Raw genomic sequence first — 22,690 nt, 5'->3', positions numbered from 1 at the left:
AGTGTTCTACAACTGGACAAGCCAGAGATCCGCTCTGCCTGCCTCTCTCCAGTTAGACCTCAAGTCTGATCACAGAACCATGTGCCCTCCTTTGGGAGAGAAAGAGCCATATGAGAGATCAAGCCCTTGCTGCCTCATGCAGGCCCTTCTCGGGTGGGGGTGAGAAGGTTGGGGTGTTCGGTGGGAAGGAAGGGAGATAAAGGAAAGAGACAAGACTGCGGATCTTCTCTGTCCTTGACTCCCAAGGCATCGCGCTGTCCTCGCCAGCCACTGGCCCCCTTCCGCGTCGCTCTCTCCTCTGATTTCCCCTGGAGTTTCCATGTGTCGCAGTCCCCTACTGTTGTGCTGTCCACTCCCCACGTTGTACGTGGGTGGGTCACCTGCACCCCGAGCTTCAGTTGCCATCCGCACATTGATGACCTTCAAGAAAGTTTTTTCACCGAGATAGATTAACTCAGACTTAGCATGTTCTAAGCATGATTCATTTGTTTCTTGCTCACAAATGCATTCTACTTCCTCCCATGTTTCTTATGAGAACAGTGGAGGGCAGTCCATTCAGACTCTCAGGCTTGGAGACTGGCAGTCAGCCTAGACGCCTTATCACTCATCTGCTATTGCTTCTCCTTCAGGAGAAACTATTACTTATGGTTTTAAAGGCAGTGCCCTGATTCCATATTTTTGCCTTTTTGCTGAGTAACTTCTTCAGTCCAAAGGCTCTGGGTTTTGGAGTCTGGCGGGTCTAGTTCTGAATTCTGACTTGACTGCTTACTGCTTCTGTCCACGCTATCTGGTCCATAGTAACAACTCAGTAAATGTTCGCCTATAATTGGCTTTATGATTGCTTCCCATAACTGCTGTGAAGATATGATCAAGTCTATAAAGACCCTTATATCAGTGTTTGATGTATTGGAATCACTGAGTCAAGGGGGTCAAATTCTTTCCTTGTGACCTCCAGTTTTACCTTCAAAACACACCAGAGTTATTTTTTGTCTTTTAATTAAAAAAAAATTTTTTTTGGCCACACCAAGCAGCATGGGATCTCAGTTTCCCAACCAAGGATTGAGCTTGTGCCCCTGCATCAGAAGCTCAGAGTCTTAGCCACTGGACCGCCAGGAAATTCCTCCTCCAGAGGTATCTTTCTTAAAAAAATAAAAAAGTCCCCACCATCTTCCTGCTTCTAGCTCTCCGTGGCTGGCAGGAGTAAGCCTGTGTTTAGTCTGGTGCACAGGTCTCCCCAAGTCTGATCCTGTTCTCTTTCTGAAACCTTGCTGCCCCTCTTCCTCCTCTCCAGCACGTTACACAACACCGCTCTGAAATTGTCCATACCATTCACACCTAGGACTTTGGACCTGCTTAGGTGTCTTCCCCACTCTTAAGCCCTGCAGCCGTGAAGGGCTGCATGGCCTCCATGAAGCCAGCTTCCCCAGTTCTTCCGGTAAGAGTTGGTGGCTTCTTTCTCTATACCTTTTGGTACTTGTGTATAACTTTGTTCTGATATTGATGGAATCATAATTTATCTGCTTGTGTGTTAGCTTCCTCCATTAGATACAGTGTTCCTGAGGGAAAGACTTACCTTCTGATCATCACAGCCCAGTGCCTGGCAGGGGAGGATGTTTGGCATTCAATGATGGTTCAGTTAAGGGTCAATGATGAATAAAGTGCCCTGGACTCAGTTCCAAAGAGAACTTCCAAAAGTGTTTTCAGTTTTCAGTACTATTAGAATGAAGCTGTAGCCTCCCAAGTCATCTCTTTTAAAAGGGCAGCATGAATGTAGATGTTTAATATCTGATACATTTACAAAGAAGTCTTTCCAGCTGGTGTGTAGATACCTGGAGGGAAGAGCAACTAAATTTTGTTCAACTACTCCTTGGAATGAAATAGCTGACCTCCCTACAATAAGATCTGGGTCCCATCTGTGCAGAGAGCAGGGCACAGGCTGGAGGCAGATGGCACTCTGAGATGTCATTTGCGGTTGTCATAGTGAATGAACAAAAAGGAAGAACAAGAAAGGAAACTTTCATGTCTCCTTTTTTTTTTTCACATTTTAGGATAACAGGATTAGAACTTTTTTTAAATTGAAATTTATTTATTTTAATTGGAGGCTAATTACGTTACAATATTGTATTGGTTTTGCCTCATGTCTCCTTTCTAATCTCTGCTTGGGTGGCAGAGTCCCTAGTGGGAAGGAAATATGCTTTAATGGCAACTCAGCGACAAGGTGAGGAGTGGGATGTTTCCTTTTCCTTCTGGACCACGGGATGAGTATCAGGGGGCTGTAGGAGTGAACAGAGGAGTCTAGAACTCTAGTGCTTTGATGGGCTGGAGAGGGAAGGGGCTGGGAATATTTGGGACTTTTTCAGGCTGATAAAAGACTGTTGCCAGTGTCATCATCATGCTACCCAAGGAAGTGAATGATTGGATCTTTGCATCCATCAGAGTACCCATGTCCACACCTGGAATATTTCTTTGATTTCAAATTATCTGTGCTCCAGGAAGATGCACTGATGTAGTGACCCAGGAGTGCAGTAGATGGACACGCGTGATCCTCTGGGGTCTCTTCAGAAATTTGCCTCTTTTCCTCTTCCTGCCTCCACTTATTCCCACTTACTGTCAGCTGACTGGGCTTACCCATGACCAGGTCATGTGTGACATCAAATCTCAGCAGTGCTGCTGATTGGGTGATTTAGTAAAGATATAAAATCTTCCATAGGCAAGGAGGTCAGTAGATTAGGGTCTATCTAAAGGTAGCATTGGTTCTGAGTATGAAGAAATGTGGCTTCCCAGGTGGCTCAGGGGTAAAGAATCTGCCCGCTAATGCAGGAGACATGGGTTTGATCCCCGGGTTGGGAAGGTCCCCTAGAGAAGGCAGTGGATCCCACTCCAGTATTCTTGCCTGGGAAATCCCACAGACAGAGGAGGCTGGACAAGCTACAGTCCATGAGGTCTCAAAGAATCGGACATGACTGAGCAACTAACACACACACACACACACACACACACACACACACACACACACACCCCCAAGAAGCAGGAGTGAAGGCTGAGGTGGGCAGAGCAGGGAAGGAAGCCGAGCCAGCATGAGGATTCCTTGTTGCCCTGGTCCTTACTGAGTGCACGTGATCGCACCATCAGTGCAGCAGCGCCCTGAGAGGTCCTGTAGGTCTGCTCTACAAGGGGAAGAAAAGTAAGGGGCAGATTTTTCCAGTACTTCCTGTCTTTCAAAAAGTGTCCATTCCCCCCACTTCCAGGTTGCACATGCAGCAGGGAAACCCCAGCCTGGGAGACAAGACATGGTCATGTTGTCAAAGCTCAGACAGGGCAGGAGCAAGGGGCATGTGAGCTGAAAGGGTCTAAAACATCTGCTTCATTGGGAAAGCTTGAATGTAGGCTGAGGAATATTCCCCCTTGGTGAGATGTTGATTCTCTCCTCTAGAGGTGATAGTTTGGTAACTTCTACCTGCAGGGAATAGGGCTTCCCTGATAGCTCAGTTGGTAAAGAATCCGCCTGCAATGTAGGAGACCCTGGTTCAACTTCTGGGTTGGGAAAATCTGCTGGAGAAGGGATAGGCTACCCACTCCAGTATTCTTGGGTTTCCCTGGTGCCTCAGCTAGTAAAGAATCTGCCTGTAATGTGGGAGACTGGGTTCGATCCCTAGGTTGAGAAGATCCCCTGGAGAAGGGAAAGGCTACCCACTCCAGTATTCTGGCCTGGAAAATCTCATGGACTGTACAGCCCATGGGGTCAGACACGACTGAGCGACTTCCACTTCACCTGCAGGGAATTTTATTCCTTTTGATGCTATTGTAAGTGAGTTTTTTAAAATTTCACGTCTGGCTTTTTCTTTGATAGTGGACAGGAATGCAATTGCTTTTTGTACATTGGCCTTGTACCCTGCTACCTGGCCGAACTTGTTTCTTAGCTTTAATTGTGTGGTGTGTGTGTGTGTGAATTCCTTAAGATTTTTTTTAGACAAGAGCATGTCAGCTGCAAGTAAAAATAGTTTTACTTATCTGCAGGAAATTTGTTAAGTAGAGAAAAAGCTAAGTCGTTTCCCCATTCTCATCTGAACAACTTCCTAAGTCGTTTACTAGGTTCATTGGAAACTGTTATCTCAGGAACCAAGGCCATAATACGGTCTCCCACACTGCTAAATTTATTACATGAAATATGTACAGAATATTTATTTATTTGAAAAATTTGAATTGGAGAATAATTGCTTTACAGTATTGTGTTGGCTTCTGCTATATAACAACGTGAATCAGCCATAAGTATACATACGTCCCCTCCCTCTTGAGCCTCCCTCCCACACCCCACCTCCCACCACATCCCACCCCTCTAGGTTGTCAGAATACTGCGGTGAGCTCCCTGTGACATACAGCAACTTCCCATTAGCGATCTATTTTACATATGTAATGTGTATGTTTCAATGCTACCCTATCAGTTGGTCACCCCCCGCCCCTGCCACATGCAGAATATTTAAAAGAAACAGAACAACTTAAAGAAATTAGTGGCTTCCTGATAAATCAGATTTAAATGGTTTCAGTTAACGGAGCCCCAGAAATACCCAGGGACCTTGTGGAGAATTTATTTAGCTTACCTGCAATGGGCTGCTCCTGAGGAATGGTCATGGGTGGTGATCTGTGTCATTTCCCTCTTGGGAACAGCAGTGACCTGGCGATCAAAACGCTCCATCAGTCAGTGGGATGAGGGAACCGGAAGCCGGTCTAACCTGCGCAGCTGCAGGGAAGGTTCAGGGCTCGGTTCTGGGTCCCTTTCCTTCCCCCAGAAATGGAATGCCTGTGGCATCCAGTGGCCTGTCAGACCAATCACAGGCTGGAATTCTCACCCGTACTTAAGGGAATTCTCACCCTTTTCTTCCACATCAGGTCATGGGCCGAGCTCACTCATGATAAAGTTAAATTGGGTGATTGGCCTGGGATAGCTTGAACTGCTGATTCAGTTTCTGAATCCTAGTGTGAATGGTGACCAGCAGAGAGACCAGCCGGGCAAGTAAACAAAGTCATGCCCTCTAACGGGCTGGCCATTCGGATTTTCCCAGAGTCCTTTGATGCATTTTGTTGAGTGGATTCTTTCTTTTTCTCTTTTAGAAATAATTGTAGAAATTAATGAGGTGTCAGTGTTTAATAACACCTGTGTGAGGTGGCAAATAAACCCAGGAAGAATAAACTCCAAGATCGAATATGTGGTAAGTGAAGTGAACTCCTTTTTCTTCTGCCAGGGCAGAGATGGTTACCATGGGAATGAGAGTCAGAGGAACTTGCTTCCGGAAGTGCTTCTCAATCAGATAGCTCTCCAATCCCATAGTCCTTTTTTAAGTGAGTAGAGTTTTTCCGATATCTGGATCATTTGATTTTACATGTGGTGTTTAATGTGTTTGTCATCCTCCAGGGTGTATGCGTGGGGGGTGTATTTATATTTGGCATCATCATGATTGCTTGTTTCCAAGCTCTTGAGTTTCACTCCCCCAGAGCAAGCCTAGAAGCATCTGCTGCCTGGCTGACAGGATGCAGCGAGCAGGTCTCGGGCTGTGACTGCCTCCATTGATCACTGGTCATCTGAGTGCAGGATAGCACTGCTTAGAGAAACTTCCCATTTTATGTCACTTCTCAGGGTTTCTGGGTTACCGGGCTGATCAGATTTCATCATCAGATACCTGATAGCAGAGGTTTGCCCTGTTTGTCTGCCCCAGGGTGAGCAGTCAGTATAAAAGGGAGTAGTAAGAGAGTAGGTTCCAGCACTACAAAATCTCTCTTAGTTGTTTTCAGTGAAGTCACGGTGGGTTCTCTTGTCTTTTCCCCTCACAAAGATACACATAAAAGGACAGCGGTTGGACCCCCTGGAATCAGTTCATGAGGAGACAGTTAATTTGACCACAGAGAGCAGGACCCCAGAAGTGTGCCTAGACCTGTACCAGGGCACCAACTACACCGTGAACATTTCTACAGCCCCTCCCCGACGCTCCGTGCCAGCCGTCATTGAGTTCCAGACAGCTGGTAGGTGGAGGTGAAGTCTCATTTCCTGCTAGAGAATGCTAAGCGCAGGATGTGGGGAAACGTGCTTCAGAATCCACAGGTCAGGAGAGTTCACAGTTACTTTCTAAGATTTGCAGCCAAGAGGTTAATTACTCCAGGGGTCAGAACCAGAGCAGGGCTAGTAGGAGAGATTCCTGTCCTAAGGATGCCTGACTGAATGGGATTCTTACCTGGGTCCTCTAGTTGACGTGGAAGGTAGCAAGAAGGCATTTAAAAGACAGCAGTAGGCAATGATGCACTCTGTTTCAATTGTCTAAGGCAATAGAGGTTAGCCATCTGGCTTATCTTTGGTGGGAAACTCAAAAGCCATTTCTTACTCTTGCCCATGACAAAGGAGGAGCTAGGGAGGCTGACCCAGGAGCTGTACATCTAGGATGAGAAATGACCCCAGGACTGATTAGGGGTGGGGATTCAAAGTGAGGGTGAGCAGGTGGAGAGGAGGAGGCAGCCCTAGGATGCAGGAGGGTAGAAGTTGGTTGGAAAGCAGATTGGACAGGAAGGAGCCTCAGGAAGTTGTAATAAACACTAAGGCACATAGATATCATCTGGATTTTTATATCATCATGACAATTACAATATGTTTTTTTCAGCACTTTGGTTGTGGGATGTCAAAATTAATTAAATTCTTTAAAAGCAAACCTTGAGAAGCCATTGGTGTCATTTATTGTCTTGTATGAGTTGAGGTAGTTCTCAGCTAGCTATTTAATGTCCTATTTAAGAAAACCTATTTAAGTTGGACCATAAAGGAAGCTGAGTGCTGAAGAATTGATGCTTTTGAACTGTGGTATTGGAGAAGATTCTTGAGAGTCCCTTGGACTGCAAGGAAATCCAACTAGTCAATCGTAAAGGAAATCAGTCCTGAATATTCATTAAAAGGATTGATGCTGAAGCTGAAGCTCCAATGCTTTGGCCACCTGATGTGAAGAACTGACTCATTGGAAAAGACCCTGATGTTGGGAAAGATTGAAGGCAGGAGGAGAAGGGGATGACAGAGGATGAGATGGTTGGATGGCATCACCGACTCAATGGACATGAGTCTGAGCAAGCTCCGGGAGTTGGTGATGGACAGGCAGGCCTGGCTCAGAGTCAGACATGACTGAGTGACTGAATTGAATTTAAGAAAACTCAACCTTTAGGTATTGCTGCTGCTAGGAACTGGGAAGTAACACGGATGTGGCAGAAATAAATGAAAAGTGTGCTAGTCTTTACAATATCATTCAGACTATGAAATTATACAAAATAGGTCTCAGGGTACTTGTATAGAAATAAAATGATTTATTTCTAAGTACAGACTATGCTAGGGAAAGATATTGTCAACTTAATATGGTAACTAATTAGAGAAAATTGTTCAGAGTTAACAATAAACTACTGTAGATTTATTAGGAATGAAAAGATCATCCTAGGACTCCAAACTCATCTGTCCCTGTTCAGTCAATAACAGATTGCTGTTCATTGTCCGCTGTTTTTACTAACATCCTCTTCAACCTTTTCAAGTTAATTTCAGCTGAGGCCAGCATGGTCTTTGGGTTCAGACAGACCTGGATTTACATCTTAACTCTGCTGCTTAAGAATTGGATGACCCTGGCTGAGTCTGTTAATGTCTCCAGACCTCCTTCTGTCTGAAATTTTAAGTGGAACTAGATTAAATTTGCAAGTTAATCTAGTGAGGATTGGGCTTTATATTGAATTATCCCAACTGGGTACAAGGTACATTTCTACATTTTCTCCGTATCTACTCAGGTTTTGTCCTTCCTGTTTATTCATGCCTTCATGTGAAAATTTGTCATTCTGCTCTTCTGGATCCTGCACATTTAGCCATCCGATTTCATGATTAGTGTTATGCCAGTTCTCTTTAAATGAATTGGGAAGCTCTCCATATTTTTATACCCTGGAAAAGTTTACATCACTTCGGGATTATCCCCTTTCTTTAAAGCTGGACACATTTGCTCATAATATCATTTAAAAGTTTCATCCCTTTGGGAAACAATTCTTTAATGACTGTCAGTTTCTTCTAAGGTTTTGGGGATTTGTTTGTGTTTCTTACATTTTCTTGAGTCAATTTTTATAATTTATACTTTCCTAGAAAATGTCCATTTAGTGATTTTATTTTTTTATCTATTTATTTTTAATTTTTTAAAATAAAAAATTTTAATTGGAGGCTAATTACTTTACAGTATTGTGGTGGTTTTTGCCATACATTCACATGATATATTGGGAGAATGTCAAATGGAATATTTATGGACTCCTCTGGAGTTATAGATTATATATCCCCAGGTTATTTTAATTCCTAGTGTTGTGTTTCTTTCTTTTTAACACTTGATTTGCTTAGCTTGGGTTGTGTGTTTCATTACTATTCTTTTCCCTGAAGAATAATCTCTTGGGTTTTTAAAATTATTTTTTATCTCATTAATTTCTCTCATTTTAAAATTTCCTTTTCCCTGATTCTCTTAAGTTGGTTATATTGTTCTATTACTAAATTCTTGAGTTAATTGCATACTTCAACTTATTTCCATTATTTTCTGTTTGATGATAAAAGATTTCAGTTCTTCTTTCTCCCTTCTGGATTTGAGCTTTGGTGGAATTCCTTAGGCATTTATACATATTCTCTTTATTTTTACTTTCAAGACACAATGTAATTACTATTCTGATTTTCCCTTGATGGAAGAATTATTTATGAGGGTGTTAATATATGTTCCCTTTATTTTTACTTTCAAAGCATTATATACTTGGTATTTTGATTTCCCCAATGATTGAAAGATTAATTATGTATGTTATCAAGTGGTAGGTTTAAAATATTCTCAACATTTACACTTTGCTGTTGATTTCTAGTTTTTTTTTTCAATTTTAGTATTCTTTGGGGGAGATTTGATGACATTTTCTTGGGGTTTACTATTTGGCAAAGTTTTGCAATACTAGGTGTAGTGTTTGCTTGTAAATAAGGTAAGATTTAGTCTTAAATCAACTTCAGTGGTAAGGTTTTTAAGGACTTCTGTTTTTGTTGTTGTTATTATTTTTTGCTTATTCAGATTGCCATTCTTCTCAGGTTGCCATACATTCTGATAGTTTGTTTCACACAGTTTGATGTTATGATATTTCTGTTCATGACTGATGTCTTAATTGTAGATTCTAACTTGCACTATTAACAAGTGGCTCACTTTAGCCTATTTAATAATTTTTTTGCCCTGATTTTCTTGACTTCTTTGTGCTCTGCTTGCATGATATGCCTTGGCCCACTTTTGTTCTTAAAATCTGTCTGGATAATATCGCTATGGATGTACTTGAGGAGATAGCATACGTTGCAAACGTTTGTGAGAAAAATAGAGTTAATCAATTTACACAGTGGTGTTTGTGATACGATTTTCCTTTCTTCTGTCATCTTAATTTTTTCTCTTTTTAATGCTTTGTTGCTATGTCTATTGCATACTCTCTTTGCTGCACAAATGTTCTTTTCTCGGTGATTCAGACAGTAGAGATCTTGCTTTTATTCGGTACTACACATTAAAAAACAAAAACAAAAAAGTCCTGTTTGAATGTGTATTTCTCTTATTACCAGTGTGGAGACTGGAATCATGTCGACTTCTCCCCCCGCAAAAGACAAGGCAGTTAGCATTTTTCACTTCCTTTTATTCCTTCCCCTTTTGCTTTCCTTTTGCTCCTGGCTTAATACAGCTTTTTATTGCCAGCTTCTTATTTTTAATAATTTTTAACATGCACTACATCTTTCAAGAATTCATTTTTATATAAACTTATAGCAATATTTGTAACAATTATATAAACAGTGTATGTTTTCATAGTTTTAGTGCTTACTAGCGGTTCTTTCATACCGAAGTTTTTCTGTTTTCCTCTATTTTTATTTCTCTTTCTGCATCGTGATTTCTGTCTTCTTACTGAGGAATGGGATACTTTCTGAGCCCAGGGTTATCAGAGAACCTCATTTTGTTGTCTTCACAAGTGAATGGGAGCTTGATTGAAGATAAAATTATTGGACAAAACCTTTGTTGTCAGAATCCTGGAGGCGTTTCACACTGGCTTTGGGAATTTAAAGTTTTGAAAGAGGAATTTGAAGGTGTGATTTTTTTTTTTTTTTCAATCCCACGTAGACAATCTGATCTTTTTCATCCTGGGTATCATAGTTTTCTTTATATGTGAAGTTCCAGACTTTAATCACTTACTCATGCATGTGGTAAATGCTTATTGACCACTTGCTATGTGTTTGACAGTTTTGGGCATTGGGAATTCAGTAGTGAATGAGACAGAAATCTTTTCTTTCATGAAATTTCAGTCATGGTTATATACATGTTAATGTTTTTCACAATTTTCCTAGAACCCTGTGAGTTTTTGGATCTTCACATTTTGGTCTATCTACACATTAAGAGTATTTTCTTTCATTAAATCTCTGAGTCTTGTTTTTGTTAGTTTGTGTCAGCTTAAAAAATATGCACAGTGTGATAGATGAGAGTTAAGTTTTATTTGGGGGTAGTATGAGGACTGCTGCTTGGGAGACAGCACCTCAGATAGTTCTGAAAGACTGTTCCAAAGACATAGGGGTAAAGGACACTATATATGTGATTTTGATAAAGGGGGAATCAAGTGCAGATTTTTTGGTAGAAAATTTCTGCTTGTCTCGTGAAGCTTCTGCTAGTCACAAGAAACAATCTTCACCAAGAAGGATTTCAGGGGTTTTCTAGATATGAAGAGATACAAGAATTGGGCTCATAAAATCAGCTCCTGAGAATATCTAGCTACCTGAAGACCTGTCCTGCCAGTCTTCCAGGAGCACAGTTCAGTTCAGTCGCTCAGTCGTGTCTGACTCTTTGAGACCCCATGAATCGCAGCACGCCAGGCCTCCCTGTCCATCACCATCTCCCGGAGTTCACTCAGACTCACGTCCATCGAGTCCGTGATGCCATCCAGCCATCTCATCCTCTGTCGTCCCCTTCTCCTCCTGCCCCCAATCTCTCCCAGCATCAGAGTCTTTTCCAATGAGTCAACTCTTTGCATGAGGTGGCCAAAGTACTGGAGTTTCAGCTTCAGCATCATTCCTTCCAAAGAAATCCCAGGGCTGATCTCCTTCAGAATGGACTGGTTGGATCTCCTTGCAGTCCAAGGGACTCTCAAGAGTATTCTCCAACACCGCAGTTCAAAAGCATCAATTCTTCGGCACTCAGCCTTCTTCACAGTCCAACTCTCACATCCGTACATGATCATAGGAAAAACCATAGCCTTGGCTAGATGGACCTTAGTCGGCAAAGTAATGTCTCTGCTTTTGGATATGCTATCTAGGTTGGTCATAACTTTTCTTCCAAGGAGTAAGCATCTTTTAATTTCATGGCTGCAGTCACCATCTGCAGTGATTTTGGAGCCCCAGAAAATTAAGTCTGACACTGTTTCTACTGTTTCTTCATCTATTTGCCATGAAGTGATGGGACTGGATGCCATGATCTTCGTTTTCTGAATGTTGAGCTTTAAGCCAACTTTTTCGCTCTCCTCTTTCACTTTCATCAAGAAGCTTTTTAGCTCCTCTTCACTTTCTGCCATAAGGGTGGTGTCATCTGCATATCTGAGGTTATTGATATTTCTCCCGGCAATCTTGATTCCAGCTTGTGCTTCTTCCAGTCCAGTATTTCTCATGATGTACTCTGCATAGAAGTTAAATAAGCAGGGTGACAATATACAGCCTTGACGTACTCCTTTTCCTATTTGGAAGCAGTCTGTTGTTCCATGTCCAGTTCTAACTGTTGCTTCCTGACCTGCATACAGATTTCTCAAGAGGCTGGTCAGGTGGTCTGGTATTCCCATCTCTTTCAGAATTTTCCACAGTTGATTGTGATCCACACAGTCAAAGGCTTTGGCATAGTCAATAAAGCAGAAATAGATGTTTTTCTGGAACTCTCTTGCTTTTTCCACGATCTAGCGGATGTTGGCAATTTGATCTCTGGTTCCTCTGCCTTTTCTAAAACCAGCTTGAAGATCAGGGAGTTCACAGTTCATGTATTGCTGAAGCCTGGCTTGGAGAATTTTGAGCATTACTTTACTAGCGTGTGAGATGAGTGCAATTGTGTGGTAGTTTGAGCATTCTTTGGCATTGCCTTTCTTTGGGGCTGGAATGAAAACTGACCTTTTCCAGTCCTGTGGCCACTGCTGAGTTTTCCAAATTTGCTGACATATTGAGTGCAGCACTTTCACAGCATCATCTTTCAGGATTTGAAACAGCTCAACTGGAATGCCATCACCTCCACTAGCTTTGTTTGTAGTGATGTTTTCTAAGGCCCACTTGACTTCACATTCCAAGATGTCTGGCTCGAGATTAGTGATCACATCATCATGATTATCTGGGTCATGAAGATCTTTTTTGTACGGTTCTTCTGTGTATTCTTGCCACCTCTTCTTAATATCTTCTGCTTCTGTTAGGTCCATACCATTTCTGTCCTTTATTGAGCCCATCTTTGCATGAAATGTTCCCTTGGTATCTCTAATTTTCTTGAAGAGATCTCTAGTCTTTCCCATTCTGTTGTTTTCCTCTATTTCTTTGCATTGATCGCTGAAGAAGGCTTTCTTATCTCTTCTTGCTATTCTTTGGAACTCTGCATTCAGATGCTTATATCTTTCCTTTTCTCCTTTGCTTTTCGCCTCTCTTTTTTTCACAGCTATGTGAAAGGCCTCCCCAGACAGCCATTTTCCCTTTTTTTTTTTTTTTCCAGGAGCACAGAGTGCCTCATTTCTGCTCTCCACTCTGAACTCCTTCAGTGGGTATTGGAGTTCAGCTGCTGCAGCAGCACATAGTTTAATCTTTGTAGAGGTAGATGACGGCCAACCATGGCAAGTGCCGATTTGTGGTTGACATTTGTTTTTGCACTTCAAATACTCCTATGTAGAATTCCTGCATTGGTCTTCCATTCTCTCTCTCTTTTCTTACATACATGCCTTTGTCCTTGGCCTTCTGAGAGTGTGTAGTAAGTTTGTTCTCTAGATGCATTTATGCATCTATGAATTGACATTTCTGATGCACTTTAAATTCTCTTGTTGCACTTTCATTTCCTTTTGTTTTTTGTCTCTTCTAGTTCCTCTTTTATTTCTGCCTCTCTCAACCAGTTTCCTCTCTGCTATCACATTCTTCTACCATCTCATCCTTTATCTGTTTGAATACATCTTTAAAATTTTTTACTGAGTATACGAAACAGATGTTGCTGAGTTTTGCCATTATTTTGCTCAATATTTTTTCAGCAGTGTTCATTCTTTGCTTTCAAGGCTTGATCTCCCTCTTCTTCTTTGTAGAATCATTTCTTAGGCTCCCCCTTTCTTGATTATGATTACTTACCCTTGGAAGGAGAAGTTTTATTTAGGGACTTCCCTGGTGGTCCAGTGGTAAAGAGTTCACCTTGCCACGTGGAGGATGCAAGTTCGATCCCTGATAGGGGAACTAAGATCCCACAAGCCATGGGGGTAACTAAGCCCATGAGCCACAACTAGACAATTCGTGCATCCCAGTGAAAAGATCTCCTGTGAGAACAAAGATCTTGCATGCTGCAACTTAGATCCGAGGCAGTCAAATACATAAATAAGTAAATAAATATGTTTTTTAAAGTTTTATTTAGCATTGATATTCCCTTCGTAATAAAATGGATGGCATTCCCTTTGGTCTTACTTTTTCTTGGATAATATTGCTATGCTTATCTCAGATCTCATCTTGAAAGACTTACTGCTGGTTGGATGATCCAGTGTCCTTTGAGGAGCAGCTGCAAGAAAGCCTCCTGCCCTGATTGAACACTTGGCTATCTTGGATCAGTAAAACTGTAGCTCTTGCGTCAGCTCAGCATCACCTGGCTTCACGTGGACCTTTGCCTACAGGGGCTGGAAGGAACAAGTCTCCCCTTGTGCCGACCACAGTTCTCTGTCAAATGGAACCTCCAGATCCCCAGGCGTCCACTTAGAAGTCCTTCTCTGTTAATGATCTCCATTGTGCTGACAAGAGACTATTATTATTAGAAGTAGAAACAGTGAGAACAAACAGTGTATGTAACCCTGGGTGCTTATCAGAATTGCCTGGTGAGTTAAAAAAAGAAAAGAATAAAAAAAAACCCACCGATGTCCAAGCTTTCCTTTAGATCTGCTGATGGGCATTTAGGATTGGGAGCCACCAGGCTAAGGGGCTCCAGACAGAGCAGTCCTGTGACCAGTCCTTGCTTCCGGCCCCCAACTCTCTGGGCGCCAGTCCACCCTGTTCCTTCCTTTGAGATTTTGGGACCCTGCTCCTTTACTTGGAAGCATATTGCACAGAGCTCTCAGCCTTTTTCTTTGCCTTGTTTCTTCCACATTGTGCTATGTAGAAATATCTTCATGTTTCTGCCTTATAGATGGCAGTCAACCCTTCTTTCTAACCCAGATGCAAGTTGACCCATTTTTACTATTCTCCATCACTTCTGTCAGGGTTGGGGGTGGGAAATGGGAACCAGATGCCTTTGTTCTCAGACCATAAGGGCTATAAGTGGGAAAATCATATTGAGACAGGAACTCTGCAGACAATACTTCTGCTTTATGTTCTGTTTGTGTACAGACATATACTATATGTGGTATTGCTCACATAGGTATACTTGTTATGCCTCAAAACCACATGCATACATGGGGCAATTTTTGTTTCTGGGATCCTTATGCAGTCCTGAAAATGAAAGTTGTGAAGGTATCGGAGAGTACTTGTGATAGGTCTTCAAATTCTTTCCCATCACCATATTTTTACATCTTCTAATAAGAGCTAGCCAAGACTACTTTCTCCAAGCTGATTGCCTGGTGCTGCCTATGTCAGTGATATTTAAAATTTAAAATGGATAATTCTGATTTTGAAGACAAAAGTTTATTGTTATCATTATTTCTTCTTAGGTAGCAAAGGCTCCAGTGGGAGAAATACACCTGAAAGGTTGTTATAAAAAGCTTCTCTCTGCTAAACACTGAAACTTTTTCACATTTGTAGAAAATGTCCAGACTTGTTTGTTAGGAAATCTGCTTTTTCTTGAAAATTAGCCTTGGTATTATTAGACTCTCTGTGGGGTCTTAACAAACTTCTTTGTTGTTGTTGTTGTTTTAACTGCCTTAAGAAAATGAACATCAAAGAAATGAATTAGGCTGCAGGAGGCATGAAGTTACTTTCCTTCCGTACAGTGATGGAAATGCATCTGCTTCTTGATTATTTTACTGCCTTAGCCCTCATCTAAGGAGCCCTGGAAATACTGTCTGCTGAGAACACACATCTTGCCTGGTCGTCTACTTTCTGATCATCTGCTCTAAGAAACATTTGCTCTAAGGGTTCTAATCCCTGACCTTTGACTTTTATTCGGCTTTCTCCTTATTCTCAGACTTTCTGCCTGTTGAGATAGTTACCTTCATGACGTTTTTCTTATGGGACAATCCAAAGGATAGGATTAGCTTTCTAAAATCTCACACCTTTATGGGTTAACAATAGTTTTATATATTTTATTCTTTTTTATGGATTTTTGACTGCTCTGGGTCCTCGTTGCTGCACGCAGGGCTCTCTCTAGTTGCGGTGAGTGGGGGCTACTTTCTAGTTTCCGTCTTCAGCTTCTCATTGCGCTGAGTTCTCTTGTTGCCAAGCACAGACTCTAGGGTACTCCGGCTCAGCAGTTGTGGCACCCAGGCTTAGCAGTATGCAGAATCTTCCCAGACCAGGGATCAAACCCACATCCCCTACGTTGGCAGGTGTATTCTTGACCACTGAGCCACAAGGGAAGTCCTACAACCATTTTAAAATATATATACATTATTTGTGCTTGTGATATAAGAAAAGCAACATGGATTGTTTGATTCCACAAATAAGGAAACTGAGGGTCAGAGGGGTTAAGTGACTTAGCTAAGGTCATGCAATTAAGAAGCTGTAGAGCCAGAACTTGGAGCCAGGTTTGATGCTTCTGCCGTTACACATTCTGTTGGCTCTCGGAGTTGCCGCTGTCCTTCATCGTGGTGTGTTTGGCTAGCAACATTTCCCTGTGTTCTTTCTTATCTTTCAGGGGATGATCTCTTAGAAGATGATGGGATTTTCAATATTTCAATATTTAATGAAGTTTGCTTGAAATTGAACAGGCATTCTAGGAAAGTTGGATCAGAACAAGTGTATCAAGTAAGATCTCTTATGCTATTCTTAATAAATTGTGTCACTTAAATATTTGGGTGCTCTCCAAGTCGGGATCCAGAGTATTTAAACACACTAATGGAATGAATTTCTAGATTGTTTAATTTTTGTTTCTAGAGATGGATGCAAGACAGCTGCAAGTGAGGGACTAAATTGAAGGAAGATACTATATATATTTTTTAAATTTTAATGATTTGCTATCCTTTTCTCTGATATTTCATATATATTATATTTTATTAATATTTTGGCATAGTAGTTGCCGCTGGTTTTGTCATCAAATTCATACATGGATGTGGGTTTTTAAGAAACTTCTTGCAGGGCTGTTGGTTCTCGTTTAACTTGAATTTATAAACATCACAAATCTCAAGTGAAATTGTGAGTGTAATCAGGTAGGAACTGAGATTTGTTATTTTTGTGTCAGTTTCAGTTCAGTTCAGGCAAATTTTGCAAATTTGCCTCAGACTGATCTTCATTCTAGCCCGTTGCATTCATTCTGTCCTGTTGCATTCACTCAATCCAAATTCTCATACAGCATAACAGAGTTCCTAGTACTTTAAAAATTAATTTGTAAAAAAAAAAGTGACATTCATATCTCATTTACCTTTTCTATTTATTGGGAAGAAAGTGTATCTATACTTATATGGCTTTATATTCAGAGAAATTTTTTAGCTGCTTGGAACTTTCTAATTTTGTTCAGTTCAGTTCAGTTCAGTTCAGTTGAGTCGCTCAGTCGTGTCCGACTCTTTGAGACCCCATGGACTGCAGCATGCCAGGCCTCCCTGTCTATCACCAACTCCCAGAGCCTACTCAAACTCATGTCCATTGAGTTGGTGATGGCATCCAACCATCTCATCCTCTGTCGTCCCCTTCTCCTCCTGCCCTCAATCCTTCCCAGCATCAGGGTCTTTTCCAGTGAGTCAGTTCTTCACATGAGGTAGCCAAATATTGGAGTTTCAACTTCAGCATCAGTCCTTCCAATGAATATTCAAGACTGATTTCCTTTAGGATGGACTGGTTGGATCTCTTTGCAGTCCAAGGGTCTTCTCCAACACCACAGTTCAAAAGCATCAATTCTTAAGCACTCAGCTTTCTTTGTAGTCCAACTCTCACATTCATAGAGTTTAGTGCCTAGCAAATCATCTGGCAGAGCGTAGACTAAGTATTAAATTAGAATTAATTCATCAACCGTTTGTCAGAAGAATATCATGTGTTAGGACCTGGAAGTTCTGATCCGAATTAATATAAGCATACATATAAACAGACAACTACAATTTGGTATCATGAGAGTTTTGATAAAAAGTAAATAAATGGAATAGGAGATTATGTTCAGGTACAGTTTTCTTTTAGCAAGAATCAGAAATGATGCCGAGTCATAGATAGTAAGTAGGAATTCACCAGACGAAAGATGTTGGGTGAGGTGGAAGAAGGGCACCGTGGGCACGTAGAGTAGCTTATTGGATAATCGAGAATGTGGCTTTTTGGAGGAACAGAGAAAACAAGGGAGATGGGAAGAAATGAGACAAAAATCTGAGTAGTGGCCTGATCATCCTTGTATCCTGTACTTTTGAGCTTGGATCTTATTTTGATGTCTATGTGGAGGCACTGAAGGATAAACAGGTGAGTGAAATATTCAAATTTTTATACTGGAAAGAACACTGAATCTAGAAATATATTCAGGTACCTAAGTAATTTAATATAAAATAAAGATGATTTTCCAAATGAATACAGAAATAAATGGTTTGGAGACAACTGGTTAACACCTGGGTTAAGAGGATAAATGATTCTTACTTCATGGCCTACACTAAAATGATTAAAGAGTTCAATTTAAAAATCACTATTTTTTTAATATGTCAGACAAAGATTAAGTAACATGTGAAACACTCTTAATGAATCCATTGGAAAGAAGTGAACATTCAAAGGGAGTTTGCAAAAGAGAATATACTTACTGCCAAAACACACATGAGCATGTGTTATGCCTCAAAAAAAATATAAACCGTGAGTTACCATAGTCTTTCTATAAACTTGGAGTGAATCCTGTTACACACAGCTGTGGGCACTTAAATTGGCATGATTTTCCAGAATGGTTACTCGTTAGGGTCTATCAGTAAATTTTCAGACATGTACTATAATTTATTATGCAGACATACACAGAAAGATTAAACTATCCTCTGAAGCTTTATTTATATTAGGGGAAATTGAAAACAACTTAAATGCCCATTAATAGGGATTTGTTCCAATAAATAATCGTACATTCATCGGATAGAGCACTATCGGACGCGAAATATTTTCTGCTTCGCGCTGGACAGCATTTGCTGCTGTGGACCAGTATTCCCACTGAAATGGTCTCTCTATCTCTGTTGGTCTGAGCCCTCTCAGTCTCCTTTATAAGATCTCTCTTCTGACTGTCCCTTGAACTTGATTCCCCCAAGGTTGTGCCTTCCCTGTTCTCTTGTCATAATGCACCTGTCTTTGGGTGTCTTACCCATTGTCTTGACTTCCGTGACCGTCTCCATCTCCCAAGACTCCTGAGTCGATTTAGTTAGGGCTAGTCTGTTCTCTAAGCTCTGGGCCATGTACGCCACCCCCTACCAGCTTCCTGTGCTCCCTTTAGCACTGTGTCTTCACATATGTGACTCTACCTGCAAAACCCTTCTTTCCCGCATTGTACCTGGCTAACTCCTGCTTGTCCTTCAGTGATCAGCTTGGTCATCTCCCTGGTGGGAGGCCTTCACTGACCTCTTCCCCCAAATGCCATCCCTTCTTTGAATTGTTTTTCCTATCCTGACTTTTCACATCCCCAACTCACATAAGGTGAAGTCGTTCAGTCGTGTCTGACTCTTTGCGACCCCATGGACTGTAGTCTACCAGGCTCCTCTGTCCGTGGGATTTTCAAGGCAAGAATACTGGAGTGGGTTGCCATTTCGGTTAATACTAATTTCCCCTTCAGTCCACAATTAAGATGAGGAAGCCTTCCCTGATCCCTAAGGAGGAAGGTCAGGTGGCCCTCCCGGGTACCCCTCCAGCCTCATGTGTTGTACCACTTATTCCTGTGTATTTTATTTGCCTGGTCCTTGAGGTTGGGACCTGTATCTTATTTACTGTTGTATACCCAACACTGTATACTCTGGCTGGCAAGTAACAGGCACTCTATCCATTTGCAGGATTATTTAATGATAGAGAAAAATTTTAATAATATGTTGTTAAGTAAAAGGACTATATTATAAAATTATTCAAACTGTGTGATTTCAAGTTTGTTAACTAGAAAGTAATTTTTGTTTATAGACTGAAATACAAGTAGTTTAGAATAAGACAGACTAAAGTGAGGTTTTTCTCCAGCAGATGGCAGCAGTCTAAATGTAGAAGTGGGTGAGGTCAAACGTGGATGGACCAAGTGCTTTCAGTGGTCAAGAATGGGTAACATTGAGAACAAAGGGGTAAGGGTGTTGAGGGTGTCAGGCAAGGAGAGTGGTAGGAGTGATATAACAATAGGTTTTTTTTTTGAGACAGAGGGGGAAGCTGAGGGTGGGGGTGTTAGAATATTAGTAGACAGTTTTGAGTGAGGAGGTCTTAGGGGATTTCCTGAGAGCAATCAGAGTGGGAGCAAGTGGTTCAGAAGAATAGGTGATGGGGAGATCCAGGTGGAGCAGCTCAGAGGAGGACACAGTCTAGGATGTGGCTGTGGATATGGGTAGCTCAGGTGGAGTGGAGGAACTTCACAGCAGTGAACTCAAGGCACTCTGAGACCAAGTTTTGATGGCTTATCTATATAAGGACTTTCATGTTACGCAATAGAATGCTAGGAATGCTTGCCTCTATGGGGGAGAGAGGAATCTCTCAATGAGCCAGGTGTCAGAGTGAGGTGGAAGAATGACTGTGATGAAGAAGGGTAGAGGATGGAAGAGTCAGTGGCACCAGCATCAAAGGAAACTCTAAAAATATGTACATCCAGCTAAAGCACCAGATGATCATATGATCTGGGACTTTTACATGTTTTTTTTTTTCCTTTATAAGCCCCTATATTATATGTACATCTTGAGTTGGTGGTGGCTAGAGTATTATTGGGTTAACACTGTGTGTGATGACTCCTTATACTGAAAACTCTTTTCCAGAGCTCTAATAGGCAGGCTCAAGTGAAGTACCATGGCTCAGTTGCTCAGTTATGCATTCCAAAGGCAGATAATTTGGGGTTGTCCTCATAAAAGTTTAAACTGTCTATTCTAGAGACTTGTCTATGGATTCCTTATGAATGAAAAGAAAAGGATTTTGCCCAGTAACTCTAGTGCAATCTCCTTCACCTGTGTAGGCTCAAGGGATTACTATAGACGAGCTTGACATTTGGAGAAGGCGATGGCACCCCACTCCAGTACTCTTGCCTGGAAAATCCCATGGGTGGAGGAGCCTGGTAGGCTGTAGTCCGTGGGGTCGCTAAGAGTTGGACACGACTGAGTGACTTCACTTTCACTTTTCACTTTCATGCGTTGGAGAAGGAAATAGCAACCCACTCCAGTGTTCTTGCCTGGAGAATCCCAGGGACGGCGGAGCCTGGTGGGCTGCCGTTTATGGGGTTGCACAGAGTCGGACATGACTGAAGCAACTTAGCAGCAGCAGCAGCAGCAGCTTGACATTTGGTTCATCTGAGATGTAGTTATACATTTTAAGCTTAGTCTTATAGCTGGTTGAGGCGGAGGTTGCATAGGCTAGGTAGGGTAACTTTGTAAAGTTGTCACCCAGTTTAGCTTGCTATTGTATTAAAAATAATTCTATGTGGGTGAGGATAAGTAGAAGGAAGCTCCTTGCTTTCTTTCCATTTTGCTTGTAGTATAGGTATCTGCAAGCCAAACTAATTTAATGCATCCCTTTCTTTAATCTCTTTAATCCCTTTAATCTCATGACAGTTTAAAGTTCTAGGTCGAAGGCGGTATCTGAATACTTTTTATCACACAACATCGTTTAACTTTACTACGAGGGAACAGACGGCAGTGGTGTGCTTAGATCTGTATCCAGCAACTGACTACATGGTGAATGTCACTCTACTGGGATCTCCGGAGTGGCCGTCAGTGCAAACAACAGTAACCACCGCACCAGCAGGTAGGTGGGGATGTCTTTCTGTTTGGGGTCTTAAGACAAAAAGTTAAATCTGTGTATTGAACTACACAACACGGGGGAGCATAAAGAATGCTAGTCTTGGAGGCAAGAGACCTGGGTTCTCAGTCTGACAAACTGCCAGTTTTGTCTGGGGTACAAGGTCTCTGAATCTTCCCTCCCCAACAGGGGTGCTGGCTCAGAGAGGGTGCTGACCAGGAACTGAATGATTTACTCAGGGATCTCTAGGAGTAATGGATCGAGCATTGTGTAAGGTTTTCTATCTTTTGCCTCAAATTTAAGACAGCTGAAACCTAAACTTAGACATTATGGCCAACTAGAACCAACTTCCAGGAGTTTGGAAATGTGAGCTCCACTGTGTCGGACATTGGAGGGACAAGGAGGCCACCTGACTGGGTCTCATACAAGCACATTAACCCAACACAGAGAACAGTGGCCTAAAGCAGATTAAGCTCCTTCCCTGTGGCTTGTGTTGTTGCTGTTTAGCCGCTCAATTGTGTCACTCTTGCGACCCCATAGACTGCAGCACACCAGGTTTCCCGGTCCTTCACTCTCTCCTGGAGCTTGCTCAAACGTGTGTCCATTGAGTCAGTGATGCCATTCAACCATCTCATCCTCTGTGGTCCCCTTCTCTTCCTGCCTTCAGTCTTTCCCAGAATCAGAATCTTTTCCAGTGAGTCGACTCTTCACATCAGGTGGCCAAAGTATTGGAGCTTCAGCTTCAGGATCTGTCCTTCCAGTGAATATTCAGGGTTGATTTCCTTTCCCGATAGAAGCTTCTGTGTCAACTCCACAGCTCCCCCTAGTGGCGAGAGATGCTGCTGTCGCTACAATTAATTTCCTTTTTTTTTTTTTTTTGCCGTGCTGTAGGGCATTCAGCCTCTTTAGTTCCCCGCTGCTGCTGCTAAGTCGCTTCAGTCGTGTCCGACTCTGTGCGACCCCATAGACGGCAGCCCACCAGGCTCCTCTGTCCCTGGGACTGGAAGTGCTGAGTCCTAACCACTGGACTGCCAGGGAAGTCCTTCTACAATTAATTTCTATTGTTCTTTTATCAGTAGGGTTTAAGGGACAAATCTATGGACAGCCAGGCAAAGACGCTGCCCCCTTTGAAGGAAAACAGTAGAATAAGATAGGTCTTGCTCCTGAGGCCTTTATCCTGTTCACCCACTGATCTTTGCGGGTCGAGAGTGAACAGTTTGGTCTTTGTACTTGGAAGGCTCTGAAATATAATAGACACAAGTGAGGCCCATGCAGTACAGGAGAATGAAAATTCACTGTTTTATTTTCCATCTCAGATTATGCTTGGTATCAACAGCCGTTGCACGATGCATACCTCCTCACAGCATAAACCTAGCCCCCACATCCATTTCCAGAATTTGAATATACATTTCCTCC

At 42.0% G+C, this 22,690-nt stretch overlaps 1 protein-coding gene across 1 annotated transcript in view; it reads left to right on the top strand.

Annotated features, from left to right (window-relative positions):
• The window catches only part of SUSD1 (sushi domain containing 1), a 134,935-nt gene that overhangs the window by 54,958 nt on the left and 57,287 nt on the right, over window positions 1-22,690 (top strand). Inside the window, exons 7-10 of the mRNA XM_018052598.1 lie at window positions 5,110-5,207; window positions 5,829-6,015; window positions 16,071-16,180; window positions 21,088-21,280. Coding sequence (XP_017908087.1) covers window positions 5,110-5,207; window positions 5,829-6,015; window positions 16,071-16,180; window positions 21,088-21,280 — 588 coding nt within the window. The remainder of the gene's footprint in view (window positions 1-5,109; window positions 5,208-5,828; window positions 6,016-16,070; window positions 16,181-21,087; window positions 21,281-22,690) is intronic.

This window comes from Capra hircus, chromosome 8, assembly GCF_001704415.2.
Source record: "Capra hircus breed San Clemente chromosome 8, ASM170441v1, whole genome shotgun sequence".
In the NCBI taxonomy this organism is placed as follows: Eukaryota; Metazoa; Chordata; class Mammalia; order Artiodactyla; family Bovidae; genus Capra; species Capra hircus.
The sequence above is the reverse complement of the archived record's forward strand: the minus strand, read 5'-3'. Positions and strand labels throughout refer to the sequence as shown.